Below are 22,723 nucleotides of genomic sequence, written 5' to 3'. Positions count from 1 at the left end.
TAAAGACAGGCCCTGTGACCTAAAACTCAATCAATTTGCTCTGAAAAGCAGGCGTTTTGTATTTGCCATGAAAAAACCTTGCTGGTAGAATAAGCAGAACAGGAGAAACCTCTATTGTTACTTTAAGCAATCAACACCCACTCCCCCCACAGCGCTCTCCCTCAGTGGCACCTGTGGTTTCTGGAAATATGAGATTGTGTGATATTTGTGTGAATTATATCTCTGCTGTGTTCGTGTGTGTGTGTGCGTGTGCGAGTAGAAGGCCAGGCCTGGAGTGCGTGTTGGGGTGATAGATAACCCCAGTGGGAAGCCCAGCGGAGATAACACGGTGCTGTACAGGGCTATCTGGGCCTCTCTCCTCACCCACAAGAATAAGGCTGCAGCAGAGTTTGTGCAAAAACTCCTGAAAGAGGAGAGCAGCCAGCTCCTCCAGCAGGGGACCAAGATGAAGCACTTACTGATTCAGGTAAAGGCGGAATTAAGAATTGTGGTTTTGTTTTTGTTAGTTCAGAGATAGTAAATTTTAATTTTCTATTTTGATGGAACTGCAAAAACATACAGAATCTTAAAGGCTTCCATATCCATGAAATCTAAAAAAATTGGATTATCTGCTGTATTAAGCACATGAATACCTGGTGAGCTGAGGTGATAAAATAGCAAAGTGTTAGAAGACCTTCAGCCAGTGAAGTAAACAACAAATCATAGGAACAATGTAAAAGTATCATTTGTGTAATACACAACATATCAAACTGACAAGTGCAAAGCTATCACAGTTATTTCTTGATGTTAGGGGTGAGCGATGTGGATAAAATTTTCTGTTAGGGTATTTGTAATTTTATATTATAATACTGAGATGTTTTGTTGTATAGTGCATTTTCTGGAAATCAAAATGTAAAAGTACAGTACCCGAGGTACTTCATCACATTGAGGCAAAATCCCATAAATCCAATCATGCCATGAAACAGTCTCACTCACTGATTTACAAATTGCCTGCCATGGACGAATGCAACTAGACTACTTATGTTGTTTCATTGGTATATAGAGTACTCTAATGGATACATATGTGGAACTACAGTGTGAGTGTTACTGTGTTGTAAGTAATTACATTTTTTGTGTTTGATTTCAAGCTGGTATCTTTGATTATCTCATTCTGTGAAATGTATCTCTGCAAAATGGGGGGAATGTTTTTCCACACAGATATAAGTGAGAACGTCTTAGGCAGAACTGATGAGATGATGGCAAAAAAGAGGAAAACAAAGGTTGAATATAACCACTTGCAGAGATTTGTCTGCCACTGCTTTCTTGATTTTAAGTGCACAGTCGGGGGGGAAAATGATGATTGATGAGCCCATCTTCTCATTCCTCTTCAGAACATCAGCTAACAGAATACATTTAGAGCACGCATGATGCTCCACAGCCTGTGGATGCCAAGGCAAGCAGCCTACTCTCTGTCAGTTCCACTTGATCTGTCACAAGGCACCCTCCACATGCTGAATCTTTAACTAAAAAGTGCTGGTGCACACCTGGTCTCTGGGACCTGAATGAATAGCCAAGCTCTTGCTCACCGTTCATGGTTGTTTGACGCTCGTGTGTTCAGCCACGCCTGACCATCACTCTGCTGCTGTAAGCAGTCGACAGCCACTGGTGCTCTCCATGCTGTAGTGTGCAGTATGCACCCACGCATCATTACACGTAAAAATGCAAATTCTCAGGCAGTAATCAACAAATCAGCTGACAGGAGAACTCCCATCAGGACTAAGTCATACAGCACAGGCTGCATTTGGGACCAGCCATAACAAACTACCTTCAATTATACCCACCTTAAACAATGGGCAGAGAATGGGCTGGAAATAGCAACGGAAAGATCGGTAGGAGGTGGCTGTGTGAGTTGAGACTCAGAGTCGAGGGATATGAGTTTATTATTGGCTGCCAGACAGACTTGCTGACTGGATTGTGCTGACATTATTGGTATTTCACCTGTTCTCCTGAGGAGAGATGTTGGAGAAACTAATAACCTGACTCCACAAAGCCTCTACACTCCCACACCTAATTTGTTATAGACAAAAATGGCTGAGGCTTAATTAAGGGTTTGTTATATTAATTACAAATTGATTAATCTAATTTTCACACATGTGCATTTCTTACAGCTCCGTCCTCTGGCTGAAATATTTTATGTTTGAAAGCTGCAGTGATTGTGCTGATGCAAGGCATCAATAATATTGTGAATAATTCCTTTGCCTCGCATACATCATTCCTTATGCCAATGCATAGCTCAGATTGTGTTTTGAACAGGCTGTAAAGGCAGAAACGTCCTTGAGCTAGTTTATTGGATCCTAACGTACATCACATATTCCTCAGAAATGTGGGAGCCAGCGGCACAATCAATTTATCTTACCTAAACAAACTTTTGTTATTCTGCTCTAGGGCATGGACGAAGATGCCTTTGAGAAAAAGTTCAACACTCTGGACGTGGACTTTGTCCGGAGTCAGCAGCTGTTTTGTCGAGAAGTCCTGAAACTGAATCCTGGACAGCGTGCAGTGATCAGCAACGGCAGGGTGAGTTGGTAACGTACCACAGCGCGATTGGCGTCCTCTCAGTTAAAGATTTCTGCATACAAACTTGAATAGACCACATTGTGTTGTCAGAAAGGCACAGCGCTGGTTAAATGTTGCCGCTGTTGTTTGGTACAGTGGAGCAGGATCCTCTGAGCTGCTGCACTTGGGATGATTTTCCCTCTTGTGTTTTCAGAGTGCTGTCAAATCAGCACGACTGCTTCTCAAAGGTCACAGGTGGCACAAACTGCACTGTGTGTGTGTGTGTGTGTGAGTGTGAGTGTGAGTGTGAGTGTGAGTGTGTGTGTGTGTGTGTGTGTGTGTGAGTGTGAGTGTGAGTGTGAGTGTTTGTCTGAGTGTCTGTATGTGCTGACTGTATGTGTGCATGGAGCTGGTGACTGATGTCTCAGCAGCAGTGATGCTGACAGCCACGGATGAAGAGGCCAGCCTCTGAGATGGCAGTAACAATTAATATCATTTCACATTCCTCTGCTGCAGTGACAGGACGCTGCTCCCAAAATAGAAAGGATGAAAACGCACTTACTGAATACCGTGGCTTAAAGTGGATAAAACACTGTGTTACAATCACATTACATGTAACACCCACTTGGCAAACAGTAAATAATACGTGCTGAGATAAGAATTGGAGAAATGGTGTTCTGACTGCACGCCTTTCCTCGTAGAAACTCGGTCCATTTGAAGAGCAGGAGGAATTCACTGTGGAGGATTTCCACTTGCTGGAGAAGATTACACTGAGCGGTTCTGCAGAGAAAGTCAAAGCCAAAGTTAAACAGATGGGGATGAAGCCAAAGCAGTATGTTTGTATTTTTGGCCTTGTTATGTAAGAAATAATGTTATTCCCTTCTCTCTTTAACTGATAAACATTCATCGTTAGAGATTAACGATAACAGTTTTTATGATGTGGAATTACCTTTTAATTCTCTTAAATGAAAAAATCTTGAACATGTATGCTGTATCAAGTGGGTTTTTTACAGTAGCATTGACTGAAACATGAGGCTACCTTGTTAACAGCTTGACATGACATTATGTGAGCTCAGTTTGACATCCCTCCTAACACGTAGCTTTAATAAATGATGACCCTGCTGCACCTCTTTTCCCTTAGCGCCAGTGACTTGGTTATGAAAGTTGATGCCCTCCTAGCTGCAGCACCCAAAGGAGAGGTCAGGAGGGATGTCCACTTTATCAAAGACAGCCACAGGTGGGCGACGTTTTTTCCTCTTTTTACTGTCCTATTGACTCTGCAGTCTGACAAAGAAGTGTTTACTCCCCTTTTGTTATAATGGAGCTGAAAATTGCTGCGCCATCGTTTCAGGCAGCCCAGAAATGCGAATCTTTTGATTTGCAGTTCTGCTGAATAAGGATTGTGTATCCTTGTGTTGCTCAATCCGCTTTGATGTGCTGCTCTCCCTCCTCCTCAGTGTGCTCCGTCTCTCCCCGCGTGAAAACGAGGTGTTCTATGATGTGGTGGCCATCGTTGACCCCCTCACTAGGGAGGCACAGAAGATGTCCTCTCTGCTGATTGTAAGCTACATTCTTCTCTCTGTCAATTCCTTATGCAGCAAGGACATTTTCAAATCACTGTCACTGAAAGGAGCCGGGCAGAAACACAAAACTTGCCAAGGTGCAAAAATTCAGCTAGAATTTCTCTTTTTCTTTGGTCTGTCCTCATGATGCTATGATCAGGTTTCATAGTTAAGCACATTGTGTAAGATGCTGTACCTTCCAGCTCCTTAAATGCCTTTATTGAGTAAGTAAAGATGAACAGAAAAATAGATACAGTCCTTATTTTATGCTTACGCATTCTTTGTGAGCTAAAACAAGTCCGCTTATTTATTCTTTGAACAGATCATTTTATTTAGAAACACTTTCCTTAGTGGGCTGAGGTTCTCTGAATCCCATTAGCTGTCTGCTGCATCTTGCCAGAGGCTTGCTGTGGTGAAGAATTTGACTTGGATGAATATGAAAATATGACTCACCGTGCCTTTACAGACAGCCAGTCAGACAGCCACCTTCAGTAGCTGTTGTTTGCAGTGTACCCTTCTCTGTAGTGTACTGCAGTATGCAGTAGAAATTATGATGCCAGCATATTAGCATCAGAAATAGTTTGGAGGATGGCAGCTTAGTGCACTCATAGCCACTGGCTCATTATTTTTTGACCACTGTTACATGGTGAAAGAATATTATGCAAGAATATCTGCTTTGTTACTTGAGATCCTCTTGAAGTTGGGTATAGTTAGAGTAATGGGCCAGTAAAGCTGCAACCCCGATTCTACGAAAGTTGGGACGCTGTGTAAAATGTAAATAAAAAGAGAGTACAATCGCTTGTTTACCGACAGCTGTTTTATGAATGGCTGCTGAGCCCGTGTAGTAATATCCTTTACACAGTCATGTCTTTCAGCCATCCTTGCTTGTGAACGACTGAGCCTTCAGGAATGCCCCTTTCATACCCAATCATGACACCAACTAATCCTTTTTGTCCAAACACCTTGTTTGTGTGTTGCTGGCATCAAATTCAGAATGAGCATATATTTACAAAAATCAGTGAAGTTGATGAAGAAACCCATTATATATGTTGTCTTTATACTTTTTCTATTCAGTATATGTCAGAAAGGATGAATTGTTACGTTCTGTTTTATTTATGTTTTACGCAGAAGCTGCTTTCGGTCCTCTTGTTCAGCGAAAGGCTCATGTGTGTCTTGTACATCTCTGCTGGGATGGGCTCCACTTTGCTCTTGATTTCTAACTGGATCTCTTCTTCTGTGACTCTTGCAGGCACTCAGTCAAGTGGTCAATGTGAGACTGCAGTTGTTTATGAATTGCAGGGCCAAGCTGTCCGAGATGCCCCTCAAGAGGTAAGCTGTAGCTCCAACAGTAATTAAATTTTCCTGTTTGGCTTGTTTGTGTATCCTCTGACCGCTGCAGACTTAGCATCTCTGCCTCGCTCCTTCCCTTTGTAAGATTATACTGCACAGATGTAATCTGCTTAATAACACCACCTTATTGCTTTGGGCCTCCCCTTGCATCTCTGGGCAAATTGCTTACAGCTTGTACTGTTCAAGCCATGCAGTAAAAACAACAAAATAAAAAAAAAAACAACAACAACAAATGAAAGGTTGAAATTGAATGTTAGTCCTGATGCAATTTGGGATGTTTTCTTTTTTAATTTGATCCTTAATGGATGGAGTCATTTGGAGTGGGCGTGTACTGAAACAGCTCAAATGTTTTTTTCAATAACAAATGGCAGAAATTTCAAGGACGTTTACCCTCACTTTGGAGGGACATTGTACAGTATGACCTTCATTGACCTCTGTCGCAGACCAGCAGGGATTTAATTGATGTAAATTTCCTCCCAGAATCACTGACAAGCTCCCTCCCTCCCTGACCATCGCCCTTCCTGTTCCCCAGAATTGACTGTAATTGACACAAATGGCTATGTGATATTTTCACATGAGAGATAAATCAGCTGCACGTCTGCAGTCAGGATGCTGCTCGCTGGTCCAGTGGTGCAGTATTTCACAGGGCAGAAACCGCTCATGTTATTAGCCTTTGTGACATAAATCTTTTGTCGTGCTGGTTGCTTTCTTAAAGTACCTTAAAGTTACCCCCCCCCCCAGAGATACTCCTGTTAGTGGATGCAAATGAATCCTTTTCTACATTACTGTGTTTATTTCACTCACTGGGAGGTTTCTCATAGCTGCAGCAGAGACCGCAGGACGGCTCATCTTCTCTCTCTCACTCTTCTTCTTGTCGAGGATTGGTCACCTCAAAGCAAGCAAATGAAGAAACACAGCTGCTGTTGCGGGAATTAACTTAAGTGAAATCTCGCCATGAAAGAGAAATGCGATGAGGTACCTGTGAGGACAAGAAAGCATTCTAAATAAAAAGAATTAGCCTTGGTAATGTTTATCATCTGCCACGTTATCTACACCCATTATGGCTCCTCTGTGTCGGAGGGTGCACTGAAGAAAAGCAATTAGCATAAAGATTAGCCCGGAGCAAGTGTCTGCGACAACTCTGAGTAATAATGGAGGAAGGGAACATTTCTGGTGCTCAGACTATCACATATTTCTGTTATTGGCTGAGCAGCAACACTGGCAAGTAATAGTATTAGATTCTTTCCCTTTGAAGAGATTGTATAAACCCAGCTGTCACAACAGAGCACATCTTTCCTGCTCTAGAAAGAGGACTATTGCACAACATGTCATCATTGTAGTGCTTGCTGGAGAGGACAGTGCGTTTGTTGGATGGAATTGTTGACTGTCTGGTGGCAAAAAGTCCTGCAGGATATCCATTGTTTTAGGACTTTGAATTCTCTCTATACCATTGTTAGATATTATGTTCATTCACAGTTGTTGGGCGAGCACTTGAATTTTGATCATCTCTGGTGATCTTCGCAGCTTTTACCGCTTTGTCTTGGAGTCGGATGTGACGTTCTTGGCCAACGACACAGTTTCTCCAGGACCCGTTGCCCGCTTCATGGAGCTCCCAGAGTCTCCCCTTCTCACCCTTAATATGATCACACCAGAGAGCTGGATGGTGCAGGCTGTCCGCAGCCCCCATGACTTGGATAACATCCACCTGCAAGAGGTATCTTAGCTCCTTAGTCATTACTACCAGCCGTCTTATCATTCTGGCCCCTTAATTAGGGCCAAAGGTGCTTTCTTTTAATCATTCCCCTGTTGTTTGTTTTTGTTCTCTGTAATTTGTGGTTTCACTCCAGGTGAGCGGGGTTGTGACAGCAGAGTATGAGCTGGAGCACCTCTTGCTGGAGGGCCACTGCTTTGACCTGTCAACCGGCCAGCCTCCCCGTGGACTGCAGTTTACCCTGGGCATGAGTCGGGACCCGCTCATGTATGACACTATTGTCATGGCTAACCTGGTCAGCAGCCTTCTGTACTCCATAGTAGAGTTACCAAGACAGCTTTCTTGCATAGATGACATACATATTACAGCAGTACGTTTGGAACAGAAGCTATTTGGTGCCAGTGGTGAGAAAAACAAGTGTGATTATACGCTTACAATACTATTTATGCTGTTTCAACTACAACAGGGATATTTCCAGCTAAAAGCCAATCCTGGTGCCTGGACCCTGAGATTGCGTAAAGGGAGATCAGAGGATATCTATCAGATTCTCACGTGAGTATCCACCAGTGTCTGTAGACTGTTGTTGAAGCCATTGTAGTCATTCTCTTCTCATTCCTTGCAGATGTTCGGTAGTGATGCTAATTAGGCAGCTTCATCAGTAGCTCAGCATAAAGGTTGTTTTCAGCTACCTCTCCATTTCATACCGGTAGCTATGAAACCCATCACTATGGTAACATGGAGAGCTGCTGACACTGTAGCAGCTCAAGGTTTTGATGAGTGCAGGGAGTTCTGCTCACCACAGAGGAGGGAGAGACAAGTAGGAGGAGAGGGTTGCTATTAAAGGGAAGACAGAGTGGAGGGATGATTCAGCTGGTCACCTGCCACACCATCCACCTCAGACTCAGACTGTAAAATATCAGCAGCAGAATGTGTTTTAGTTAGGATGGCGTAGGTGTCAAAGGCTGCATACACTAGACAGAGTGTGTTGGCGTTGTCTAATTTCCCCGGACGAATGGAAACAGTATTGTGCTTTGGTTGGTTTGATGCGTTTTCAAACAGAATGCAATTTTCCATGCCTTGTTTTCCTTTAATTCTGCTCCTTCACTTTAATTAAAATGTCCTGTGGTACTTTCTGCTTTGATCTGAAACAAATCAAATTCTTGTTTTTCAAAGGAACATCATATAATTTCTGTTTAACATAACCAAGAATGATAATCCCTCACTGTCAAGTTTGCGATTATGGCTCAAATCCCCGCCATGTATGTGACTCTGCATGGGCAGCTGTTGTGCATCATACTAGATGTCCCTGCAATCACAGATATTGTCCTCTCTGGCTATCCTCACATAAGATTTAGGACACATACAGCCCTCGGTTCCTCTGGAATCATATCAGACAACCAAGATTTATTCCCCAATCCTCCAGGTGAAGCTAAGAGGTGATGTCATTTTTCACCTTGGCAGTGTCATTATTCTTGTGGTTAGCGGCACTCTGCTCTGGTTAGGTGGCCGATCAGAGTCTAGTGGGAGTGTCTGTGCTCTCCGGTCCCAGATACTGCGTTTTCCTCTTGCACCCTGTGCTGCCGCTGCGCCTTGCCCTGACAGCGATGAATGAGATGGCCAGCTCTCCTCTCCTCAGAGCAGGGATACAGATTGATCTCTGATGCTTTCTAACACAAGCCCTAAAGGCTGAGTTGCATCAGTGACAGCAGAGGGGCAAAACACAAGCAGCATTTGAGCATGGGGGAAGGAGGGGTGCACTTTCGGCCCAATGAGGAGGGGGCATTTATCACAGTGATAAGGTTAGTTTTTTGCCTTTAGTAAGCACTGGGGTCATAATGGCTTGCTGTGCATCATGGCCTATTGCTCATCTCTTCCTGAAGTTTGCGCTCTGGTGTTGCACCATCAGACCCTGCGGATCCCGCCTGCCAAAACACATTTTCCACTGGGCAAATCAGCCCTAAAACAATTACAGTGAAAGGCCAGTGTTACGCAATCAATACTGTACAGACTTTGTCATTAAATCTACCAGTATATACAGCATGGTTGGGAAGTAGTGATGGATAAAATAATGGTAAGGGGATTCTTAATGATGATGGAGGGTAATGAATATGGTCAGAGTGTGACCCTGGCAGCTGTCCCAGTATCCGCTTTTAAGTGTGTGCTCTCACGGTTTGTCCATTAGCTGCTGTTGTCTCCTACACAAGAGGAGCCTATGCTGTATAATTTCCTTACACTGTTGCCGTAGCTAAAACATGTGAACAGACCTCATTCAGACTGATCGGTCGAATAAACGCTTACATAATGTATATACATTATATAAGCATTTTAATACGGTGCGGTGATTGGCCTGAAGGTAGGCAGTCAGCTGGATCGCATGGAACAGCCTAAAAACCTGCAAATGTCACCGCTGGTTGGTTGTAGATACTAAATGGTTTTCTTCAATGCCACTGCGAAACGCTGCCTGTCGTCGCCTTGTGAAATAAAGCTACCAGCACAAGTTTGTTTACATTAAATGTGTGTGCTTCTGCTGGCTCACCTGTCATTCAGACACATACAATGGCCCACCTAACCAGAGATTTGAAGGCACACTTAATTTAACTTTACTTAATTTAATTTAACTAATGAGAACATTACCAGTCTATGGTGTTATGGGTGCTTTTCTTTATGTCAAGGCTACATATTGATAAGGCTAGGCTGTAGTAAAATGTGTAGAATGATGGTTGTGACCAGCAAGGAATTCATTTTCAGTATGACATGTTTTGGGGTTGCAATGAATTTCTATTATTTGGCAAATTCTAAATATTTGATTGTCTTTATTTTTCATTCTCCAGTCTGTTTCAGTCTCCAAGTGGGGCTTCACATGTGTTAGACTAACCAGCTGCACATTTCAGTATTGAGTTTCTCACTCTTGATCCATTTTTTCAGGCACGATGGAACCGATTCCCCTGCAGACGCTGGGGATGTCGTAGTTGTGCTGAACAGTTTCCACAGTAAGATCATCAAAGTCAGAGTGAGTGTGTTTCTTGGATATTTCTATAGTAGATTTCTCATAACACTGGGCATTACTCAAAGAACAGCACATTGAAAAGCTCCTCAGCAGGTCCGAAATTGAGGATGTTGAAATGGATTTACACATCACAACATCACTGAGAGAATCATTGTTTTATGTCTTCTTCCTTCTTATAGGTGCAGAAGAAGGCCGAGATGATCAATGAAGATCTTTTAAGTGAAAATAGTGAAAGCAAAGGCATATGGGACTCCATAGCAAGGTGTGTAACCTATTCTCTCAGACAGCTAAATTTGGTTGGTTTGTTTAAATCCCTCCTCCAGCTGACTGACTATAACAACTGTGAGCTCATTTATGCATTGCGGTTTCAGGAGATCTTATTCCTCCCCTCGACCCAGACTGCAATATTATGCTGTAAGATCTAGTCTCGCAAAAAATATGTGCTTCTGTAGGTATGTGTGTGTGTGCATTTGTGTGTTTCCCCCAACACTTCCTAACTGTGTGATCCTGTCTTCTCACTTAATGCTTGCTGTGTGAAGTGTTTGGAGCACTTTTGAGAAAAGGTAGGCAGTGTTGCTGCAACCCCATTTAACACCTGAAACTTCGTCATACTCATTAGCATGTCAGTGCGGTGTCATGCAGTGTTTATTGGTCGCTTTCACATGCTGTGCTACTCCCATGCCTTTTGTAATGAATGAATAATACATTCAGAATATGGTAATACTGTAGAGCTGTTAAACATGGTATTTACACTTTCGTATCTTTCTTTTGTGTGTATTTATTTATGCATTTATTCCACTGCATAATGTACTGTACATGTGTACATACAGCCATACATATACTGTAATATGAGTTCAAATACAGTATTTAGGTCCTAGATAGTTTACTTTAGTTTACTCTTGTGACGATATTAGAGGCCTTTGGAAGGTCTGTGATTGTGTATATTGAGGCGTCTGAGAAAGTGGTGTGTGGCTGCTAATGAGCCATCCAGTCCTTGTGTAATGGTGGTAACAGCTGTATCTGTGTTCTGGGCAGAAGATCCAGCATGTTGTTGGTGGGCTCACCCTCAGGGAAAGGCTAAGAAGTTCTGAGTAGAATCGCTGCTAATTCAGGCGGCTCGGCTGTCTGATCAGGGTGCTTCTCACACATTTCCTGTCGAGGTATTTTAGGCTTGTCCAACTGGGAGGACACCCCGAGGCAGACCCAAAACAGGCTGAAGGGATTACAAATCCTTCTTGGCCTTGGCTTTTACTATTGGGAGCTCTGGGACAACATTTGGGTTACCCTCTATAGCCTGCCTCTGCTGTGACCAGGACCAGATAAGAGGCTGAGAGTGGTTACACAGATGTATGAATAGATTTATAATTGAATGTAATCTTAAGACCATTTCCCATGGTATGCTCACATTTGAGTAATGAAAGTACTCAGGTTAAAAATAAAAAAGGTTTAATAAGATGGTTTCAAGAGCCATAACTGCTCCTTAAGTGCCTGTGATGTATGAATCTTAAGTTTACTTATATTCGACTGCATTTGGAGAGAGTACTTGCTTTTGGCATGTTTCCAGCATGTCCTTTCAAAACAAGAGCGCATAAATCTCAAACCACTCATCATGTTGAGGAAGAAAGACTGACCATATACTCCTCTCTGTCCAACTTAAATAAATGTGCTCTTGAGAGTCCAACCATAACAGTCCACTCAGTCCTATCAACATCCAACTCATCTCAGCCTGAGTCTGGATATGATGGCTAACGAAAAGATGGACAGAAAGGAAATATAATTTAGCCTGAGTAAACAAGGACACAAAATGTTGACAAAATATTAGCTTGTTTTACAGGTAAACCCTCACAAGAAACGTTGACATGTCTGTTAAGCTCAATGATAGCACATGGTTTGCAAACATAACAGGCTCTGAATATTTCAGCAAACACATTGTGCAGACCTTGACTGGTGATCTTTATGAAATATTGTTGGTTTTGAAAGTAAAGATGTCTTTATACCTGTTTCTTCATTTGTAACCTCAGGATGCTTTGAGGGATTTGTTGTAAAGGGTGGGACTGGAGGCCCTGCATTGATCTAACGCCTCTGAAGAATTAATGAGGTGGATCCATGCGTTAGCAAGCAGTAACTCTAAGTGACGGAGTTGTTACAAAGAAGTCTTTACCAAGAGCTTTAATGCGATAGAGCAATAATGAGCCTGAGTGAAAATGGATTTTTGTCCTGTTCTTTCTTACTTTCTTTCTTACATGCTGTCCCCCTTTTGCTTTGTGGTGTCTTTTTCTTTGGGAGGAAGATGAAGGAAAGTTCTTCCTTCTTGCAACTCTCAGCCGGGGGAACTTTGAGGGTTTAATGTCCTTCATGCCGCTCTTAGAAATCAGACACGTAAGGGCCACAGTGTGACCGAGCATCAGCAGCTGACTTACCTGCGGGAGATACGCAGCTGTTAGGTGGACAGTGCTGTAAACCTCTCCCCAAGCACCCATAGGACCTTGGAGAGTGTTAGATGAGGTCTTGACCATTGATGTTTTTCCAAACTGAATCCAGATAATACGCAGGGTTGTTCTATAGTTTGTATTTGCTATGTGTTTGAAAGATGGTTTTGTCTGTGGCTTTGTACATGCTGTGGCTCAGGATGGTCAAAAAAGTGAAAGAGTGGCCCTTTCATACCCAATCATGACACTATCACCTGTTACCAAAGAACCTGTTTACCTGTGGAATGTTCCAAACAGGTGTTTCTGGAACATTCCACATCTTTCCCAGTCTTTAGCTGCTCCTGTCCCAACTTGTTGAAACCTGTTGCTGCATTAAATTCAGAATAAGCAGATATTTACAAAAATCCATGATGTTGAAGAGATCAAACATTAAATATATTGTTTTGTACTGTTTTCAATCAGGGAATCAGGGCTGTACAGTACCGTTTGGGATGATTTGATGTTGGTTTTCAAACAGTCCCTTTGGCCTTATACATAGCCCTCTTAATGGTTAAGAAACGTGGGAAAATAAGGCGCAAATTAGAGTTATACTTCCAGTTAGCATTTACTCTACATCGACTAGCTGTCCTTTTTTGTGCGCTCACTGACACACATCTTGATGTTTATGTCACTGGATGATCTCCACACAGATGTTACAGAATAATTTTGCTCAATCTACAGAGTTGGAGGACAAACTGAAGTAGAGTTTTGTCTAGTTGTTGCCGTCCGCTGCTCAGGATTTACCCACAGCTTTGTTCATCATTCCAGAGGTCCAGATTATCTTGAGCGAGTCAGCCAAATGGGCTCTCACCTGACCCTCCAAAGCTGATTATCTGGGGGGGCCCCACTGTAGTGCTGGAGGCCCCTTATAATGGCTGGCTTAGTCATGGCAGGCAGTCTGTATCCCCAGACTCTGCAGATGTGTAGTGACTTCCCAGAAGCCAACTGCTCAACTAGAGAGAGCGCTGCTGTGGCTTGAGAAGGAGTGCAGGGAGAGACAGGCGCTAAATGTTTTCAGACCACAAATATCGAATGAAATGCCAGTAAAAAGTTGTGCTCCATCCCGGGCCGTCACTGCGTTCCTCTTTGGATGTGACTGGCTCGCCAGTCAGTTTCGTGTTTGTGCGTGTCAGACTTGGTTTTACAGGACATGTGGAGACAAACAGTATGCTCCCTCCCGTCCCTTCACACCTCCCTCTCACTCACTGGTGTCTTCCTGGAGCCTCGGGGCCGAGGCTGTGGCTGTGATTGAGTGAGGGAGAGACAGTCCTTCACTCATCAGCAGTCTGTTGCAGACAAGGACACACAGTTTGACTGCAGACACACCTACCCTCCAGCACAAGTCCTGATTTTTTTTTGTGCCTTGCATCGTGAGCCACTGCTCTTCAGTGGCGGTTAGGATGTGTAGCAGTGTTCAGGCGTGTGGAGTGTCCTGTTGCTGTGCAGGCATCTCACCATAAAAACATTTTAGTTGGCAACTTGTTTACTGACTTAATTACTTACATAAATTTGATTTAGTCTCAACGGCAAAGGCTAATTTGATGCCAGTCAGTTGTGTACAGCGACGCTTTGGGGTATTTTTTCTTGTTTTTCCAAAGGCACAGTGAGGGTTTTTAGATTTTTTTCCTTTCCTACTGCTTTGGTATTTCGGTGGCTCACTGAACACCACAGTATGAGGAGAGGCTTCACAATTAACCACATGTCATGTTGTCCACTTCCAGTGTCTTTGGACCATGTCAGAAGTGCACTGTGCATCCATTTTCTGCCCTATTATCATCATCACGTCATCTCAAAAATCACCTATTATTGTTTTCTTTACCTGTCTTCACATTTGAGAAACTGGAAGTAGCAAATTTTTTCTTATTAAATGACTGAAACTGGGGTCAGTGCATTCTCTCCCAATAAACAAATCGAGTAATTGTTGCAGCACTAGCTTATGCAGTGCAAATGAGCAGGGCTTGAGGTGCTAATATCCTCAGGACACACAGATCATCTAGATTCAGGAAAAAAAGGTTAAACAATTGCAAAACAAATCCTCTCCTCCAATCACTTAAATTCGTCAGGGTGATCCATTCCCACCAGTTCGGTCTCTGTATCCCTGTCCAACAACACCAGGTTACCGCGGCAACAGCAGTGTGCGACGAAGGGTCTGGCAAAATGGTGCCCGAAGCGTTGCATTTTTAATGGTGATATGATGTGTTAAAGCAGAGTCATGACTATTCATTAAGGTTTTGGCTGAAGCGTGCAACCACACAGAAGCTTGAACAGACTTAAACAGACTAATTAGCTGTTAGATTTCTACAAGCAACATTATTTTTGCTTTGGTTCCTCTCTAACTTAAATGCATCTTATTTACTTACAGGGTTGTTACAGAAAAGAGAACCAGCACTTGACCACATTTGTATTTTAATCTTTAGTTATAGATTGTGCTGTAATGCATTACTAATGTCATTTATCCTGGAATATCATAATCCTGAAATAATTAAATCCCAGGAGATGTGTCTAAAGCATGATGACCACAAGACTTACGGCGTTAAGTATGAACTAAAAAGAAGCAGAATGGGCTGCTGTACGTTTACTTCCACCCCTGCACGTCCCACAGGAGGATGTTAGTCTCTCCTCAGGAGCAGCTCCTCCAGACTTTCTGCACCGTAACCAAACTGCCCGTACGTCCTGGTGGGGAGAGCACTGCTTTTAACGGGGATGAGTGGAGCTGATGTGATTGGATATGACTGTTAACAACCCCTGACACAATTAAGTATAATTTATGAAAATGCATTTTTGCAGCTTGTACCCCATTCGCTCCTGGTACGGCGCATTTCTCCAGCCACGAAAATAAAAAACGGTGTTAGGCAAAACGCCGCGTCGCGGTTAGTGCACTTGACTGCACTTTGCACTCTGCAGCTTGATTTGCAAAATGGTGCCTGATGTGTTTCATCTTTCTACCGAAAACATAGATCCCATGACATAATGCTCCCATTTAAGACTTAAAAGTGCAGCCGCAGAACTGAGCTGCTATTAAAATCACATTAAAATCGTGGCTTTCCAGAGCATTGCCATTTCCCTTATTACTCTTCCATTTGAATAAAACACCTCAGTTTGCTGCTGCACATGATTGCATGGTCTGTTTGAACACGTCTTCTGCTGGCTGGTATGACTTTTCTTACTCCTGGCTCTACAAAAGCATGGTGTGGCTTAGTTGTGATTACTGCCACTTTATGAAAAACATGCATTGATCCAAACACAAGAGACTCAGGTATCATGGTCTATTTACAGCATCACAGGTGGTGGCTTCAAGAAGGACGACGCTGAGACGCAGAAAGAGGACGTTCTAAACATATTTTCCATCGCGTCGGGCCATCTGTATGAGCGCTTTCTCAGGTGAGTCACAAACACGCTCCACTCACACACGTTACATTCCTTTCTGTCCTGATCCTCACACTGATTGATTGCTCTCTCTATCTCAGAATAATGATGCTGTCCGTCCTTCGGCATACCAAAACACCCGTCAAGTTCTGGTTCCTCAAGAATTACCTCTCCCCCTCATTCAAGGTACTTCATGACTCCATAAAAGCACTCTGTTTTTCCCTGCTTGTGCAGAATAACTTATCCCAGTTCTTTTGCGATTCATTTAAACTAAGACAAGAAAACATTGTGCACTGTTCCCTCTTTTGTAAGGCTCTGTGTTTGATCTCAGAGTTTCTATAGGGGTGAATCTACATTCAGTGCCCTCTGTGACATATGCAGAGTTGAACGGGGAAGAGGGCAAAACAGATTGTGTGCTTTTTATGTTAATGAAATCTTTTGTGGGTACAGGTTTATTTATATAATATGTTCACTTGTCTTACTCTGTATCATGCCACTGATAGCTTACTCAGAGCTAAGATTGCTGTCCTGCATCTGTTTTCTACTGGACAGAATTTAGCAATATGTAATCTGTGACTTTGTGGACTTCACATGCTCTAAATAATATTTTTTCTTCACTCACTAATTTGAATTTACATGCTGCCTCAGCAGCTTAACATAATTGCAATAAAACAACGTGGCCATGACTATGATGGCTTTCCACCTTATTGTCGAGAGAATTTTGCACCTGCGTCCTTGTGTTTGATTTATTTAACCTCTGTTGTTTGCATTTGCTGTGGTTAGGAGACCATCTCACATATGGCAGAGTCATACGGCTTTCAGTATGAACTGGTTCAGTACAAGTGGCCCCGCTGGCTCCACCAGCAGACTGAAAAGCAGCGCATAATCTGGGGGTACAAGATCCTCTTCCTGGATGTTCTGTTCCCTTTGGCTGTGGACAAGATCATCTTTGTGGACGCCGACCAGGTAAGGATCAAATTGAACTGACACAGGAGGGAGCTGCGTCTAAGTGTGAGGCTGAAAGTAAGACACTCATCGGTATCAGTCCCGGCGCCGCTCTGAAGATTGGATGAGATTTTTTACACCGCTGAAGTGCAGGCAGTCGCCTCTGTGCTTACCCATGTTCTCCGTCTCTCTCGCAGATAGTTCGGGCTGATCTGAAGGAGCTGAGGGATTTGGACCTGGAGGGTGCCCCTTATGGCTACACGCCGTTTTGTGATAGCCGCAGAGAGATGGAAGGCTATCGCTTCTGGAAAAGCGGCTACTGGGCTTCACATCTAGGACACAGGAAATACCACATCAGGTATGCTTGGTCCAAAAAACTGTGAAATGGAATATAACAAACTGTTATATTCCACCTGACGTTCAGCCATATACACGCACAATAACACTATAATCCCCTCTCTCATAGCTTTCACTCTGAAATGAAGGTAACCACTTCTGGCAAGCTAGGTGGCATTTTAATACATTAGCATTCAGAACATTGTGCTTCCTCAGCCACTGTCTTCCTTGATGGCCATTCACCCAGTTTATTTAGTTGGCGCTGTCATGACTTTCCTCTCTGCTTTGCAAAGCAGAATGAAAGGAGTTACAAACAGAAGTCTAAAAGAGACCATACTGCCAAAATACAGCGTCTCTATCACAGTCATGAAAGTCCATCTTTCATTTCGCCTGTACATTAAGGCTTCAATTCAGTGAATCATCTAGAGGAATTATTCATTATTCTGCAAGAGCGTGTTTGTTTTTAGTCCCTAATATGACGGAGGAGGAAGAGGAACTGTGTTTTTGTATTCTTGTGTTGAGAGGCTGGAAGTGCTGCAGTGGTTTTTGTTCCTTTTCATTCAATATATCTGGATGTCGGAAACTGGAAGTCCAAGAGAAACCTAAACCCTCCGTATAGTTTTCAAATCTCACCCAGCTGAGGCGACAAAAATGAACCCATGAGGCAGAAGTTAGCTCTGTGAGAAACACTTTTTTTGATTTGTCATAAAAGTCAAATTATTTCCCCCAGATTCGAGCGAGGGCGAATGATCGGCATCAGTGAGCCCAGGGAAAACATAAAGGAGTGAGTCTCCTCTGGCAGGCTGAAATCTAACTCGTAATAAGTGAAAGCGCGTAGTCTACACTGTTGAGTTTATTAACATGCCGTTTTAGGTACAGTTATCTGAATGTGCCGGGGGTCTTCATCTTTATTGAGTCTTCATTTTGATTTTTATTATGTCATCGCACAAGCTGAAATCATCATGAGTTACACACCACTTTGAATTTTCTTGGAGGAAAAAAACTGCACACACTGTGACCACACTAGAGTACTGTGTTCATGCAGTTTCCATGGTGATTGGACCCCACCAATTAGAGTAGCAATTCTTGTGGCTGTGTTTTAGGATGTGATTTATGTATACAGCACGTATTAAATCAAGCTCTGGGAATGAAATAAAGAAGTTCAGCTGCTTGCTGGGCCTGTGGCACTGAGTTCTCCCTCTGTCAATATATGATGGCTAATCAGGTGGCAGCCAGAGAGAGCGGAACCCTCCACTCGCTGATGAGGAGGGAAAGAGAGAGCAGTCAGAAAACCACAGTGATTTGATGGGACGGCAGAGTGCTGCTGAGCTCTGTGAGGCAGGACAAAAGCAGCGAGGGCGAATGATGGGCATCAGTGAGCCCGGGGAAAACATAAAGGAGTGAGTCTCCTCTGGCTGGCTGAAATCTAACTCGTAATAAGTGAAAGCGCGTAGTCTACACTGTTGAGTTTATTAACATGCCGTTTTAGGTACAGTTATCTGAATGTGCCCGGGGTCTTCATCTTTATTGAGTCTACATTTTGATTTTTATTATGTCATTCCTACGAGCTTCAGGAAGTGCTTTCCTCACACCTGCTCTCTCTTTCTCGCCCTCAGCGCTCTGTACGTAGTAGATTTAAAGAAGTTTAGGAAGATTGCAGCCGGGGACAGATTACGAGGCCAGTACCAAGCCCTGAGCCAGGACCCCAACAGCCTGTCCAACCTGGACCAGGTTTGTAATCAGGACATGACATCATTGCATGGCATGATGCAGAGTTTGTGCTCTCAGCACAGACTGTCCTTAATGTTTGGTTTTCTGATTATTTTTAGGACCTTCCTAACAACATGATCCACCAGGTGGCTATCAAGTCTCTTCCACAGGAGTGGCTGTGGTGTGAGACGTGGTGTGATGATGCCTCCAAAGTCACAGCTAAGACGATAGACCTGGTGAGTCCCAGAGCAATTAGATCTGACTATGGACGACTCATTAGTGCAGTAATTTGGGGAAGCTAACCGGCATACCTGGGAATTGCAAAATAATTCATCATCAAATCTAATTGTTCGTTTTATTTAGATTTATGAGTCCCTTTTGTCTCCATTGTTTTGATCCTCCTTTTGTGTGTTGTGTGTTGCATGTGAAACATGCTGGTAATTGAAAAGGTATTTATGTAGCACATAATTCTCATAATTTTCAGCTTTGTTGGTTATGATCGTGAACTGTAGCTGCAGCAGAAAAGCAGGAGCACATTCCCAGCCACTAATGTGCACGAGGCACTTGGCATTTAGGAGACAACTGAGGAGCGATCCTGCAGTCTCCTAAACTAATTTAGGGAATTACTGGACAGTCTCCAGTAGACTGGAATAAGAAGCATTGTCTCGTGGTAAAGGACACCACTTGGTGATTCAGACACAAGACATGGGTTAATGTCCTTTTAACAGAATTGGAAATCAAATTATCCAAATGCCTGCCACAGACAGTGCTGGGAATGGCGATAGGAGAAAGTGGCGTTGGTGGCGTGAGTGATGCGATTTGTCCGCTTTTCCGTCACAGTGCAACAATCCAAAGACCAAGGAGCCCAAGCTAACGGCGGCAGCGCGGATAGTGCCCGAGTGGGTCGAATACGACAGCGAGATAAAGCAGCTGCTGAGGCGGGTCCAGGGACAGGAAGACACGGCAACGCAGAAACAGACTCCTTCAAAACACAAAAAAGGTGAAGAACGAACACGATTTGTTCTCTGTGGCTCGAACGTGATTGACCTTTTTCTTAGGCGAATGTTTGTCTCTCTCACCACTGTTTCCATTTTCATTATTTCTTTCCAACACCCCCCCCTCCTGCACAGTAGACAAGCGGCGCGATGAACTTTAGTGTCTGCCAGCACCATGCTGAAGAGGACGGAGGCAACTCCTTCTGCACGCAGGCCACCTGTGAAGCTTGAAGACAGACAATTCCATCTAAACATAGCCACGGAGTGTTACATCCCCAGCCGGAGAGGGATGTGATATTTTCAGAAATGCCATATCTGCTTCTGCAGTCAATACGTCTTACAAATTTAACACGCCGTGCGAGTGTAAACCGCCAACTGTGAACTTGTGGTGTGCTATCAGCACTACAGTCAGGTCTTGGTTAGCGTGCGGTTACTGGAGAATGAAGTAAACACAGAAAGAGGAACGAGGTGAGGTCAGTCAATGCACTCTATGACGTGTGTTTGAGAAGAAATATTTGGCATGTGTTGCACTGATAATGTATGCAAAGATCAAATGGAGAAGGCACATCTCCGAGAGTCCTAGCTAAAGGTTTATTATTATTATTAAATGTAAAGTGTTTTCAAAAGCGAATGCATTTAGGTTTTCTCAATCTGACTGCGCGCTTACTGAAAGGCCCAAACCAAAGTTGCGACTGCCATAAAGCCGGTCGTCTGTTTAAATCTCACCACTTGCCGCAGAGTTGTTACATTAGAACTTCGGGACTGTGAGCTTGTTACTGTAATTTTCATTTTTGCTGAAGGCTGGGTAGTCAGACTTCTTTTTGGAGAGATGGGGAGGGTCTTTTACTTTACTGACTCTGTAAGTCTATTTTAGCTCAGCCTTCCCTTAAAAGATTTATGCAACTTAGATCACAGAGTTGTGTCAAAAAGATGGCTGTCATGGGCCACAAAGGTGCGTTTCACATGCATTATTTTCCTCATCACTATCTAACAGGTAGCTAATGTCCACTATCACTTTTCCACTGCCCTGTAAAATCACACAGTCCAAACAAACAGAACTGAAGTTAAATGTGTTGTACAAAGATGTTTACTGTGGCTGTTTACAGTGTGGAACATGGCTAAAATGATCAGTTCTGCGCGTGCGTCTCCTTCAGTCCACACACTGATCTAAACACACCCTTTGTGATTTGTTCTTTCACAGTCAGTCGAACTGTAACCGGGACACTGGCGGCACAGCAGGGGAAAAACAGTTCCCTCTGAGTCTGCAGCTGCTGCTCTGAAACACACCTGGTTAATGTGTCTGGTTGTGTGACTCGGACTCATGTGACCTAATTGGTTTTAATGAAAACTAATATCAGGCAGCATCACATGAGGTTGTACTGTTTGGAATGAGGCAAACATATTATGGTTCTCGATCCCCTCAGAGGCCACAGCTGGGGGCCGTACCCTTAACGCCGCATGTGTCCCGAGATTGGCTAGATTTTACAAAAAACGTTCAGGTTTGTTGAATGAAATTGACCAATATACATTAATATAGCCTCTTCAGATGTAATTCATATTGATTTGTATTATGTTAAACAAAAATCGCAGGACATCAGCACCTGTTTGTCTCATTCAGCTCCGGCACCAGTTAAAAGTAAACGCCCAGCTTGACTGTGTGTAGAACAGCCTACCGTCCACAGTCAGAGTGTACGCCACACACAGCTTTGTCTGTCTCTGCTGCAAGCCAGGAGTACTGAACTTTCATATACCGCTGGTATTGGCGTGTGTGTTTTGACATGTAATGGTGCAGTCTTTGGAACAGCTGTCTGCAGGTAACACGCCCGGCTGTGCGACTTGGCATCATGTTATCGTTTCATGGCGGACTGTCAGACGTCTGATCTCCTGCGCGTCATTTAGGCCAAACAGCTGGAGCCTGTTCACGGTTCTCACTCGGCTGCTGCAAAGCTGTTTATTTAGGAGCTCTTCGTGAAATAATTGTTCAGAGAGCGGCTGTACTTTCACCTCTGTGTTTGCCATAAATGTTTGTTTTGAGATCTTGGACGTCTGCCTCAAGGGGAGGGTGGAACTAAAATACAAGTCAATACAAGTTTTTTTTTTTTTTAAATGAAATATAAGATTCAGTAACTTGGTGGTAAAGGTTTAGTGAATGGTCATCTGTCGGTCCCTGCAGCCGTGTGAGCTACGCAAGATCTGACTACGGATCAGCAGATCAGGCTAAACCTCATTATTGCCAAGTTATGGGTCACAGAATCCTCATTTGCACACTACATTTCATGGTTTTTGGGTAGGACATAGGATTTTAACTTATTACCGTTTACATCTTATGTACGTCCAGCTTTCCCGTATTCAACTTTTAGGTGGAATTTTTCAGTATTTCCACAAAGGACCAGTGTTTTGTCTCAGGAATAAGATGGGTGTTGCTGCTCAACTGAAGCCAACAGTAGTTTTTTTTCTGTCTTAAAAGTCAATAAAAATGGGTGCAGGAAGTCTGCTCTCAGGGCACCCATCTTTCACTGTGCTGTGTCAAATAGACATGTTTATATTACCGTCTGGAAGAAAAAATAAATCTTTGCTACAAAACCATCATTAGAAACGCTGTTTGTGATTTCTGTCACCCAGTGTGGTCCGCGGATGTGTGACTCATGCACTCAAAGGTCTACATCGAAGGAATTTTCTTTGCACTGTAATTTGTTCCACACTATAAACTATTTCACTGAGTGAAAATGCATTTCTAG

The 22,723-nt window shown here is 43.3% G+C and overlaps 1 protein-coding gene across 2 annotated transcripts in view; it reads left to right on the top strand.

The window, feature by feature from the left end:
- Positions 1-22,567, top strand: part of uggt2 (UDP-glucose glycoprotein glucosyltransferase 2) — a 33,893-nt gene extending 11,326 nt beyond the window's left edge. The window contains exons 21-40 of one of the 2 annotated variants that reach the window (XM_070976384.1): positions 260-466; positions 2,425-2,556; positions 3,237-3,367; positions 3,677-3,772; positions 3,993-4,095; positions 5,347-5,426; positions 6,972-7,161; positions 7,295-7,453; positions 7,625-7,710; positions 10,084-10,168; positions 10,345-10,427; positions 10,705-10,728; positions 15,910-16,014; positions 16,101-16,185; positions 16,783-16,965; positions 17,142-17,302; positions 18,897-19,011; positions 19,110-19,226; positions 19,831-19,990; positions 20,121-22,567. In XM_070976384.1, the coding sequence (XP_070832485.1) occupies positions 260-466; positions 2,425-2,556; positions 3,237-3,367; positions 3,677-3,772; positions 3,993-4,095; positions 5,347-5,426; positions 6,972-7,161; positions 7,295-7,453; positions 7,625-7,710; positions 10,084-10,168; positions 10,345-10,427; positions 10,705-10,728; positions 15,910-16,014; positions 16,101-16,185; positions 16,783-16,965; positions 17,142-17,302; positions 18,897-19,011; positions 19,110-19,226; positions 19,831-19,990; positions 20,121-20,146 (2,328 nt within the window). In that variant the 3' untranslated portion in view covers positions 20,147-22,567. The remainder of the gene's footprint in view (positions 1-259; positions 467-2,424; positions 2,557-3,236; positions 3,368-3,676; positions 3,773-3,992; positions 4,096-5,346; positions 5,427-6,971; positions 7,162-7,294; positions 7,454-7,624; positions 7,711-10,083; positions 10,169-10,344; positions 10,428-10,704; positions 10,729-15,909; positions 16,015-16,100; positions 16,186-16,782; positions 16,966-17,141; positions 17,303-18,896; positions 19,012-19,109; positions 19,227-19,830; positions 19,991-20,120) is intronic. The other variant, XM_070976385.1, reaches the window with a different exon arrangement.
- The last annotated feature ends 156 nt before the right edge of the window (positions 22,568-22,723 follow it).

Source organism: Chaetodon trifascialis, chromosome 12, assembly GCF_039877785.1.
Source record: "Chaetodon trifascialis isolate fChaTrf1 chromosome 12, fChaTrf1.hap1, whole genome shotgun sequence".
NCBI classification, from domain to species: Eukaryota; Metazoa; Chordata; class Actinopteri; order Chaetodontiformes; family Chaetodontidae; genus Chaetodon; species Chaetodon trifascialis.
Note: the sequence above shows the minus strand (reverse complement) of the source record. Positions and strands in the feature narration are given on the sequence as shown.